Source organism: Topomyia yanbarensis, chromosome 3 (genome assembly GCF_030247195.1).
Source record: "Topomyia yanbarensis strain Yona2022 chromosome 3, ASM3024719v1, whole genome shotgun sequence".
NCBI lineage: Eukaryota > Metazoa > Arthropoda > Insecta > Diptera > Culicidae > Topomyia > Topomyia yanbarensis.
The window spans coordinates 322,791,355-322,804,456 of NC_080672.1; the positions used below are offsets into that span (position 1 = coordinate 322,791,355).

General features: G+C 36.7%; 1 protein-coding gene across 1 annotated transcript in view; it reads right to left on the reverse strand.

The window, feature by feature from the left end:
* Positions 1-13,102, reverse strand: part of LOC131690597 (uncharacterized) — a 541,241-nt gene that overhangs the window by 174,451 nt on the left and 353,688 nt on the right. Inside the window, exon 8 of the mRNA XM_058976500.1 lies at positions 2,999-3,025. Within this exon, the coding sequence (XP_058832483.1) occupies positions 2,999-3,025 (27 nt within the window). The remainder of the gene's footprint in view (positions 1-2,998; positions 3,026-13,102) is intronic.

Here is a 13,102-nt window from a genome sequence, read left to right on the forward strand (position 1 = left end):
TCGAGTGCCCTCAAAATGGAATTGAAAAAGTGGAAAATCACAGCTATAAAGAACAATTGGAGTACCACACCTGGGCTACGACAATCAAAGAAATTTATCTCACCCAATGAGAAAAAAGCCTGGAGTTGCTTAGACTAAACTAAAAAGAGCTAAGCATCATGACAGGACTACCTACCGGACACGGTCCGAGTAAATATCATCTTAAAAAAATGGTAAGGTTACAAACGATACATGCCGCGTCTGCGGATTTGAAAGTAATACATCAGAGCATCTGCTCTGCGAATGCAGTGCATTGATACAACGCAGACTAAGAGTCCTCGGTAAAAGAACATTGGAGCCTTTTGATATTTGGACTGCAAATCCCAAGCAGGTATTAAACTTCATACGAAGTGGAGTGCCTAACTGGGAAGAGTGTGTATCTCAATAACGACAATCACTCAACAAAAGTGATATGTCATAGTAGCTAGTACACTTAGATTAAGGAAGGGGCATACCGCAATAGATCTAAATACTGGTCGCAGTGGTTCGTCTCCAACAAAAAAAATAGTCGGTCATAAAACTTAGATTACACTTGTGGTGTACTATAAAACTTAAATTGTTACTTGGGAATGAAGTTAGTCGATAGTTATTGACGTCTTTCATAATTTCATTTACATGAACTGGAAACAAGAGATGCTTATAAGATGGGAATGATCGGAGTGACCAAAACGTCGATGTAATTTTTTAAAAGTTGTGGAGAAAATTCGCTGAGTCCAGAATTGAATAACGATTTAAACCAAGAAAAAACTCCCTTAATTACTCGTAATTATCGTTCCATCAACATCTATAGCGCCCATAGTTTGGTCCATGACCAGAACCAGGTAAAATCATCAAGATCAAATTTCCCTCGAAGTCCCAGGACACCAGGACGCAGTCTGCTAAAAACCAGAACATGTCCTGGGAAACCAGAACGTCTTGACACTCTATATAAGACCACCAACCAGTCCACAGTTTTTCTTCGTATGCCCCCGGCAGAAACAGCTAGATGACGCTCAGCAATCCGAAGTGCAACAGTTAACGTTCGGTTTATCGTTTCGTTCCTTTTCTTACGTCTGACTTACGAAATATTCCAGCTCGAATAGCCCAATAAAACGTTTATAGGGCCATCAATCAGCCAAAGCTTTCCCATCGTCATCGCTTCACGGTACACAGCACGTCGTCGCTTAGCTAATGACTGTCTTTATTGGAGATTATCGCGCCTTAGGGGAAGGCTTCGTTTCAGTTGAAAATGAAATGCTACGTCTTCTATTACGTATCCCGCCCATTAGTAATAATAACAACAGTTGGCAGATGGCGACAGGATACCCTTGACATTGGCACGAACCGGCGGTTGGCCATCTGATGCCCGGACAGACGGGGAATCGTGTAAAATCAACACAACAAATGGGTAAATTGCGTGTGACGAATAAAACAACTGAATTGCAAACGAGCAAAAGTAGTCCCCCAGGCCCCTTTTTCCTTTCCACACTACTGACCGAACAGACTGTGTGACTCGAATAATTTTCAGACATGATTATCATTTTCGTTGTTGATTCAGGGCGTAGTCGAAATACAAACAGTCAATTTCCACCCTTTGTTTTTATCGGAAGAGTCCTCGTTTGGTGCAGTCGGAGTCTGCAATTTAGTGTGAAAAACGTGTCGCATGATTATGATATAGATATGCGAACTGCGTTGTGTGAAAATTGAATTAAAACGGTAAAAACTGATGGGCAGGAAACGAAAATGGGCTGGAATCAACTGGATAAGAATAATTTTATTGAAATGGTTCCTGGTAAAACGTTTGATAAACATGTTGTTGTTCATTAGTACATTGCTGTAGTAACCCTCAGTAGATGTTCAAACAGTCTCCACTTTATGGTTTGCTCCTGTCATACATACCACCCTCGAATCGCAGCTGGATATAAATAAAAGGCAATACGCATCAGTAATTCAAGCACCATAAGCTGCTAAAGGGAAGGATTGCAGGCGCGCAGAGTGCAATGAGGTGTTAATATGGTTTTACTGCTTCGTGCCGCTTTATCGCTTCATAATTGAGCCATTAAGATATGAACGACTGCCAAGAAAATTTACAATTCAGATCGAGGTACTGTTTTAAAGGAAAAAAGAACTTTCCAAGGTAACGAGCGCCGTAGAGAAAAAATCGCGGGAACATGCGGAATAGGAGAAAGATTAAACGAACTGAACGCAGGACGAACGTATGTACCTTACTCGCTCGATGGATACTGTCATTATGCTAATCGGCTTAAATATTATACATGGCTCTCAGAAGTGGAAAATTATTCAAATTCCGAGATTTATAATTTGTTGGCAGATGGAAAGATACCTACTTTGTGTGTAGTATTTTGGTAGGTGCGTTTGCACAAGGCGAAAGGAAAAAATTATCGTTTTTTACCGGCTTTGCATAGTCTAATTTCCCATCAATCATGTGAATCTTTTTTATTATAGAAAATCATGCTACGATTGTTTAGAATGAAAGAGAGATAAGAACACTTCTATGAAACAGTAAAGCTTACTATCAGTAAATTCGGTTGATAATGCACATAATTTCATTTTTTTTCGATCATTTGATGTTTTGTATGATACGCAAAGTTTTATCTTTCTTGCGTGAAAATATTAATTCGGGTGTACATTTCGGAACACGATAGTTATTTCATCAATATACAACCGTTTTCTATTATATATTATATAAAATTACCAATATTCAACGTTCAACTACAAAAACTTCTAAATAATAATAGATGGATAATAGACTGTTTTATTAATATCCTAAATCACACTACTTATGGTATGTCAACATTGTTTAATCCACGCGAAATTTATTGCAAAGTAGATACGCTTAGCTACGTTTAAACAACTATACTTATGTTATGTACATTTCTGATATGAACTAAAAAACTATGCGTGACAAAATTAGAAGCTAATACTAATAGGCTTGTAGTTGATTATTAAGTTACAGTACCTTATCGAGAAGCTGTCCATATTCATTCTTTTGTAATACGTTTTCGATACAATGCAATAAAAAGAGAGATAATATCAAGACTTATTAGTTGCGATGATTTATAGCATGGGGTCAGGTTTCATGATGATTGGAGGACAAATGAAGCGCATTAGATATTTGACTAAATATTATATTGCATTTCCTTTATTTAAACCAAACACGTAATCTAACAGATGAGAATACTTCATTGGAAAGCTTTTTATCAAGCTTTCGACTACTACGACGAGAAATATGGGAAAGTATAACTGAATTGAATTGATGGAAACTTTGATAGTACGAATGCCACCGTGTACGACGAATACGAACTATAACTATTTTAGCAGGAATTATAATGATCCAACGGACGGTTGTTGCAACATTCTGAATATTTGAAATTTATTTTTTTAAATCATCCAGCAATTAAGTTTAGATAATCGGGTTCTGACTTGTTTAGCATATAAGAGATTTAAGTTAACATTTTTATTGAACATAATTCTCTCGTGTGCTAAATAGAAACCTCTGTCTTCCAACAAAGTATTTAGAAAACCTACAATTGCCACAACAATGGGAATGATAAATCTGTTTACGTAGAAAGTACACTTCTAAATACAGAATCATTTGATTAACTTCATACTATATTTCTCCATAGCGGAGAGTATTTTGGGTAAAAGCTATTTTTATTCCATTAAGCAGAAAAGTGATGGAATTTGCGTTTCGTCTCATTAGAATTCGAAACCAACTTAGTGCCGGTTTAACGCTAGCTCCAAAAACGAAAATACTATTTATGAGTCTGAACAAACCCCTAATCCTGAGTAATGTTTCGCACGAAAAGGAGTTCTGATTCAGCTGATGAGAATCAATGGAATCGAAACTTGGTTTGGTTTTTCCCTAAAGACAATTGAGTTGTTCAACGACAATGAAACGTACACTGACTTTGTGTGCGTTAATAATTATCATCATCAATTGTACCTTTCAAATGACGTCCATACAGATGATGGTTTTTACTGTTTTGTGGTATCCAGAAGTCGCCGTCTTGGGTTTTAAAATTGGCGATTTCCGATATCTGTTGACCACTCCCTTTCATTCATGATTGTTCTCTCTAGGTTCTTTTAACCGGAAGTCGTCATGTTAGGCTTCATCAATTTCTGTTGTCTACTGACCACCCTTATTCAAATCATACACATACTGGTTATGGTTCTTTCCATTTTCTGGTAGCCGGAGGTCGCCATATTGGATTCCAGAATCTCGATAATCGATTTCCGATGTTTCCTCTACCCTATCCTCTTTCAAATGACATCCATATTTATTTTCTTTGTTGGGTACACATTCCACAGTGACCAGTGTTATGATCTATTGTGGCAGGCCCCTTTTTATTGTATGCCACATCAAGGTGTTGTATCACTATTAATTTGAGTGATTCCCACTTGCTGACTATAGGTACGATCCCAGTAAGGTATTATAGAACGTATAAAGTTTATTGGCTTACCGGGTGAAGTTTTCCGTACATCTGAGGGGTGTATTACCCCCTTATCGAAAAATTCGCTCGTTTTGTAGAAAAGTGCTACACAGTTACACATTCAATGTTCTGAGGTCTCCCTATCTAGGTTACAGAAGCGACAGGTATCATCTTCTCTGTGCCTAGCTACTTAAGGTGATATTTACTCGGGCAGTGCCCTGTTACTAAACCACTAAAAGTACTTAAATCTTTTTTAGATATACTAAGCAGTCGCTGAGTTATAATTTTATTTGGTGAAATAAATCTTTTAGATTGTCGGGAGGTAGTAGTATTTCTCCAAGTGCTATATATAATTGATATTTCCCAGTTCTTCAATTCCATTTTTATGATGGTTTCCACTGTTTTGTAGTAACCAGAAGTCGCCATTTTGGATTTAAAAATGGCGCTAATCATCAATTTCCAATATCTACTGACAACCCCCTTTTAAATTATACCAATATTGACGATGGTTTTCAATGTCCTATAGTAACCGGAAGACGATTTCAAAAATGGCGTTAATAATCAATTTTCGATATTTACTGACTTTGAAAGTGGATCAAATAACACCCATATTGATGATGGTTTTCACGGTTTTGTCGCTATCTTGGCTTTCACTATGGTGTTAATAAACAATTTCCGTTATCTATTGTCTTATACTGATCCAATATCTCACGATTTGTAGGATAGCTATGCTATCCTACAAATCATAGCATAGCAAAAACGACCGCACTCATCATGGGTGGCTGATACAGTGAAATCTTTTTATACAATAGTATAGATCACTGCACACCTGGCCATGTCCTTACGATCGCAAAAGGGAAGGGAATGTTAGTTGAATACCTACTTAAGGAGACACGGGGAACCCACGCAATCTCCATAGGTATTATGGATATTAGTTGTTGTTAGTAGGTAAGGAATTGGGGTTGTGGAATTGGTGTGGTTCATATAATATGCAACATAATGGATAATAAAAATAACATTGGATTGATCTCACCAAATTTACTTGGCTGGACTGCAAAGGCATTGGCTTCCGGCACCACCGCTCAAGCACCTCCGCCGAGGAATTCGCTAGTGGTGTTGACCTATTGTATTCAGGGTTAGGCCACAAAACAGCATACTGCCAGATATACAAATACTTTCAGTAGGAAAAACAAATCACAAAACCGCCTTATTGCGGAAGCACAGAAAATATATGAACACGGGTAGCGTCCATCGCCGGCGGAACAAATTAACTATAACGTTGCCCGAATACTAGATATCGTCCACTATATACGGTACAATGTACTTATTGAGAGCCCGAAACAATAATTTGCCACAATTTTTTCACGAGCCAATATCTCACGATTTGTTTGGATGTCGAAAAATTTACTGAAATTTAATCACCCACAGGTCCGAATAAGAAATATTCCTAACGCCTGTTTTGAACCTATGTATTATATTCCTAGCGTAAAAATGAGTTAATGTGCTATACTTTTCTTACTCTGAAGATTTTGTCGAACCATCTTTACACTAATTAATAATTGACCCACTTTTTCTTGAGTTTGTGATAAGTATAGCGTTTCTGATCTAACAGAATATTTTAACCTGGGTTTAATGGACCTTTTCTTAGTTGGTGTTCTTAACTATTTGGCCGTCAAATGAAAAAAAAAATGTTAAAATTGGAGATACTGTTTCCCTGCCATTTGCTGCTTCCTCCGGAGTTCCACAGGGCAGCCACCTGGGACCCATAATCTTCCTGTTATACATGAACGATGTCCACCTTTCACTAAAATGTGTCAAGCTTTCCTATGCCGATGACTTCAAGCTATTCACCATCGTAAAATGTCTTGATGATGCAAGACTTCTTCAATGCGATCTAGAAATCTTCGCTAATTGGTGTAGCAACAATCAGATGGTCTTGAATGCATCTAAGTGCTCCGTAATATCCTTTACTCGTAAGCATTCAGTAATTATTTTCAATTATGAACTTTATGGCAATAATCTTACTACTACTAGATACTACTGTTAAGGATATTGGTGTAATTCTTGACCCAAAGTTAACATTTGGAGACCATGTTTCATACGTAACATCAAAAGCTTCCAGAACACTTGGATTTATCTTTCATACAGCCAAAAATTTCAGCAATGTGCACTGTTTAAAGCCTCCCTATTGCTCTCTAGTACGCTCGATATTAGAATATGCATCAGTGGTCTGGGCACCATTCTATCAAAACAGCATCAGCCGAATCGAGACCGTTCAACGCAAGTTCTTACGATTTGCCTTGCGCCATCTTCCCTGGAATGACCCGATAAATTTGCCTGCATACTAAGACAGATGTGAATTGTTCGGTCTAGCCCTACTCAGTTGTCGTCGCAATGTCGCAAAGGCTTTGTTTGTCTCCGATATTATTCAAGGTAATATCGACTGCTCCGCATTACTTCAACAGCTAAACTTCAACATCCTTCGTCGTGTTTTGCGATCCCACACTTTTTTCCGCCTTCCTGTTGCTAGAACTAATTATGGTCATAACGAACCCATAGCCAGTATGAGTCGTATGTTTAATCAACTCTCTGATGCCTTCGACTTTAATTTGTCCCGAGCCACCATAAAAAAAAAGTTTTTTGAAGTCATATCCACTGTTTAGTTGCTTTCGTTTATAACATTTTTGTATTATGTTGTAAGTAGTACTTAAGCAAGTTTCACTTTTCGAGTTTGTGTTAGACATAGGTTATAGGTACTGAACTTACTTGTATGTTCTATCATTGTATATTATTTATATTCTGTGTATTATATAGTACTTAGCTATTTTGTCATTCTATGACAATGAAAAGATGAGAAGGTTTTATGCCTACTGGAGAAGAGGCGAAAATGAGCTCCACTCCCTTCTCCACAAATAAACAAAAATAAACAAACCTACTTTTGCCAATAATTTTAAATTTATATATTTTCGTTAGACGCATATATGAGACTTCGAAAGAATTAATTAGCCATCCAGTTTGCAACCGTGTATATGATTCGCGTAGCCCCCGTATTTAAGCGATTACTTGATTATTTGACTGAATACAATAACTACTTCTACCCAAATTTTCAAGAAAAAATACCCATGGGGTTATTTTTTACAGATTTTTTCCGTGATGCTATTTGATGTGGGACACCCTTTAATAGCGTGTTTTTCATAACCGTAATTTTAAAATTGGCAAACACGATAACTCTAAAACTAATCAACGAATTGACTCGATTTTTTTATGGTAATGCACACTATGTGTAGCCTGTCGTTGAACCACAGAAAACTCTAACTATATTCTCCCTATATATTGCCATTTTCCGAAACTCGAGCTTTTTTCTATTTTTTTTGGTTTATCGAGTAACTACAAGTCTAATCTTTACAAATCTTATTGAATTTCCTGTGTCAGTCAATTTTATTAAGAGTTATCGCGTTTGCCACGGCGCTTCTCAACGTGGAAATGGTTGGACGTCTACTAGAGTGACAGGAAAAAATTACTCCTATCGGCCCACTCCTGAGTCGATTTCTAGTCCCACCAGGAGTACTTGTTACAAATTTGAAGCGAATCGGACAAGTCTAGCTACCGGACCAACGTGCCTGAAGTTTGTATGAGATTTTTCGACAATCTACATGGAGAAAACCCATTAACTCGCTTTTTTGCCGCTAGGTAGCACTGTATGCATCGTATTATCACTGTAAGTGAAAATAAGAAAGATAATTTAATTGTCTACAACTTTGTCGAAGACTGCTAGTGCATTCGGCTTTTTTAAAAGAAGTTATTAAACTTTTAACGATGTGATGTCTGAATCAGTTTTCTATGGGGCCTAGCAGTGCATGGTTGTGTATCAGTACTCGATTCTCACGAACTAAACAATTTTGAGAAATAACCGTTAGATTTAGCTCAATAGTATGTTCAGAAGAGTTGTGGTAAATGTTTTGGGTAGAAAACCAACACCAACACCAACTTTTCTACGGAAAGAGATAGATATTAGGTGTCTTCTACGAAGTTGTAGAGCAGGCATTTTTCAATAATTATTCTGAACATTTCGATATTCTATCTCTCTTCTATGAAAAGTTAGTACTGGCGCCCTCTATGCGGTCACAGTTGGAACTTAAATTTTTCAACCAAAACATGATTTGTATTATTTACTACAATTCTTCTGAACATACTATTGAGCTAAATCTAACGGTTATTTCACAAATATGTATAGTTCGTGGGAATCGAGTACTGATACACAACCATGCACAACTAGGCCCATAGAAAACTGACTCAGACATCACTTCGTTAAAAGTTTAATAACATCTTTTAACAAAGCCGGATTGACAAGCAGTCTTCGACAAAGTTGTAGACAATTAAATTATCTGTCTAATTTTCACTTACAGTGATAATACGATGTAAATAGCGCCATCTATCGGCAAAAATGCGAGCTAGTGGGTTTTCTCCATGTAAATTGTCGAAAAATCCCATACAAACTTCAGGCACGTTGCACAGTGGCGGGTCTTCAAACAAAAGTTGGACAAAACCTCAAACGTTACTTAATTTGGCTGAAAACCACAATTTAAGCTAATTTTGAGGTGCTGAGCTCATTTTGATGTCAAAAGTCGTAAAATATTGAATGCATTTTTCTATACAGTGTCATTGAACCTTTCTTATAACTATGATCCCGTTTTCATGATAGATTTTCCGTTCCTGTTCACCAATGTCAGCAATATCGTAAAAAATGAAGAACACTTCTTTAAATCCATTTATAACGTGTTGGTTTACTGTAAATTGTCTAACTATTTTACACAAAGCACCATGCGCCTCCATATCAGCAACAAAGCTTCAAAATCTCCTTAAACCTTTTTGCGCACCTAGGCGCAGAACGAGACCATTCGAAAAGTAGAGGTTATTTTCCATAGAATGTATACAATGTGACCGTTCCGAAATGATTCCGAAATTTGTACAGAATACATTAGTGAAAAAAGTATTTTTAATCTGACCACCTCAAACATATTTAAACAAAAAAATCATAGTTCCAAGAAAATTTACCAAATTTATTTCATTAACTAACCAAGTTCTTTCGCTCCTCTACACATTGAAAATAATTGTGCTAAAATCGGACCAAAATCAAAAGAGCAACATGCATTTGAAGTGACCAGAGCAATGGTGGTTTTGGAAATGAAAATCATTAAAAAGTTCGGACTTTGCTACGTTTAAACTCCTGTTAAAAATTGTGTTCTTATCCAATGATCATAAAATTTTGAATATACATCATTCAATACATGAGACAATTTAGGAAAAATATAAATTATAAATATTTCAAAAATAAATTTTTGAGATTTTGGCCAGCCTCCAGCCACAGTGCGTTGGTCCGGTAGCTAGACTTGTCCGATTTGCTTCAAATTTGGTGCAAGTACTCCTGGTAGGACTAGTAATCGACTCAGGGGTGGGCCGATTGAGTTTTCTAAAATTCATTATTTTCTGGGCATTCTAACGTCTACTCATGGAACGCTCGTATGTGTGGCTCTGCGTTACTGATTTTTTTTCACACACTATGAATCTCTATATATAAAAATGAAATGGTTTCCGTGTGTTATCGCATAACTCAAGAACGACGTGATGGGATGGGATCTTGCATTTCAAAATGGCATCAAACATAAATTTCTAGCACCTACTCGTCAAGACCATTCCGAAAATACCCATATTTATTAGGTTATAGCAAATTTCGCTAAACCGGATGTCGCCATCTTGGATTTTAAAATGGCGTCAAAATCGATTAATGGCGAAAATACCCATATTGTTGAGATGCGAACCATAAGGAGTCTTCCAGATCCGTCTCTTCCATCTTTCCGAAATCTTCTAAGTCTTTTGTATTCAAAAGGACTCATAATATTTTTGCAAAACCGTTAATTGAGAAATCCGTGCAAAAAAAAAACTTCCAAAAATATTCTAAGTCTTTTTTAAAGCGGATTTTCTAATTAACTCGTTTTTTTACGCGGATTTTCCAATCGACGCGGTTTTTTACGCGGTACGTATCCCCCGCATAAAAGACCCTGGGTGCACTTTTTTCTACATCATGACATATCTTACTTTCATGCATTTAAAAGGAAGGTGAAGAAGTTGATAAACTACTTGTTTGAAGGCACTATTCACAAAGGAGAGTTTGAATACAGTGATGCTTTGTTTCCACGAATTCCCTTGATTCCAAAGGATTCAAACGGATAATGAAAATAAATCATTGACAAGCGTCGAAATAAATTTGGAGTACCGTCGATTGTACCATGGCCCTGTTCATATATTAGTAAAGCATCGGCATTGTTACTGTTTATAGAGAGAGGCACAAATAAAAGCGTTGTATTATAGGACTTTCCGTTACATGTTTTACAGTTGGAGTCACTTCACTGGACGTCAAATTAATAGAAATTTGATCCACAAGCATTGCTATTCTTGTTTCGTTGTATTTTCCAGTAAATAATTATAGGCAGGACAACGTCTGCCGGGTCAGTTAGTGTATAAATAAATCTTAACATTACACAAAAGATCCATTGTTGCCTTGTCTTCAAAATTGTAAAATAAAATAACGTTCGGTGAGCACTTTACACTAGACGTCTCCTTTAAAAGGCTTAAGGCATCGTAACTCGCGCCGCAAAACAGTAGGAAAAAAGTTAGTTTTTCGAGAAAATAGACGATAAAATTAACTAAAATCCCAAAACAAAAAACATACGTCCCTGCAGAATTTATTCAGCTATCATCTGGTTAAGTTTTTCCGTGAAAATTCTCCCGATTTTCCGAATGCATTACCTTAGACCGGAAAAACTTTTGCCTTTTTTGCATTTCCACGCTAATATCTTCGAAAATAAAGCGATGACATACTCTTTTTAGTATTTCAGTGTGTTTCTATTTCTCTAAAGCACACATTGGAACTTTAGTTTGATGGAATTTTCCGACTTTTCCATGAAAAATTTACGATTTTCCTAATTTTATTCATAACCTATCTATGCATTGTGCATACGCTCTAATTGATTCAACAAATATACTGAAGCATTCTACGTAATATTTACATCTAATGTATATTCCGTTTTCACGAAAAGTCTAAGATTTTCATTGGGAAATTCCATATTTTCCATCGATTGCATATCAAATCGTAAACTCCGCGGATGCTTGTTTGTATGCGTATACATGAACCGGCAGTAGATGGAAAACACAAATAATAAACGTTAGTAGGCGTTTGCGTTAGTTTCACAAGTTGCAGCATTTCAGGGATTACATCTTGACTACGATGTTGCGAACAATGAATAACAAATATTTGTTTTCCATTCAAATATAGGTACTTAGTTGATTGTAACATTAATTTCAACATAATTACTGAATTGAATTGTGCTTTTCATAAATAACATCAGTTTTTTTTCTGAGCTAGAACATGGTTTTGATATTGGTGTACAATTGATGAAATTTTTGAAGACAACGTCCTAAACATGAACAAAACTAATTGAAAGAGATCAAATGTGACGTTGTAAAACATTATACTAACATGATAGCATATTTCGACTGGCTAAAAATCCCCTTTAGGAATCCGGAAGAAAAACGTGTGAGTCAGTGAGCTAATTTCATATGCAAGTGATCTACCCTAATTTTCCAAATCTATCATATAAATCACACATTATGAGAAATTCCAGCATCGTCAAAGAGTTGTGAGTTGGTGTGATATTGCGGACATTGATAAAAAAACATGCTCATAAGTTATTTCACTTTTTGGAAATCAACCAGAATGGCAAAGCTGTATTATTGTGCAATATGATGCCACACTATGCCACCATTTTCTTCTGATACAGAACTCCTATCCCTCACCTTCCCGCGATATCAGTTCCTACATTTTAACAGCGGTTGGGGTTGGAGCCTGACTCAGATTTGTTTCGGATGGAAGCGGCATTAGTGACCACTGTGGGATTTGTGATCGTATGCTGACAGGGAAGGGGAGCAAACGACGCGCGCGGTCTACCCAAGCTAAACTAAGCTAAGCTTTTTGGAAATCAACCAGAATAGTTTCTAATGTACACTCGCTAGCCAATAAATAATATAAAACGATTTTCAGTAAGCATTGCCGCCCTGAGCATAACCAATCGATAGATATTATAAATATTTAGAGGAACTAAGCACGGCGAAGACTTCAATGTCCCAACAATGCTATGTGGCAGTGACAGTATACCGATGACCCATAGTGAATTATACTGCCAACGATCGCACATTTGTCCCATTTTCTATGGGGTTTCTTATCTTTATGGGAGTGATTTGCGATTATGGTTAGTATATGTGTATATAAAAGCTATTCTGCTCTACCTAAGTATCAGTGATTTGTAAGTTATGCTACGTAGATTCGCCAACATTGTTTGAAAAAAGCCATACGATTTTTTACTGATAGCGTATAAGTACAATACTTCGTATAAAAGGCACTATTTGATATAGCAATTAGATATGAATATGTATTTCAACCTGTGAACATACACTTTGGTGCGCTATGCCCCACTACCGTGCAACAGATCATAGACATCGTAAAAGAATCAATCAGACGTAAACGCATAAGATTTCCATAGTGAAAAACAACAAGCCGAGAAAAACGCTGTTCA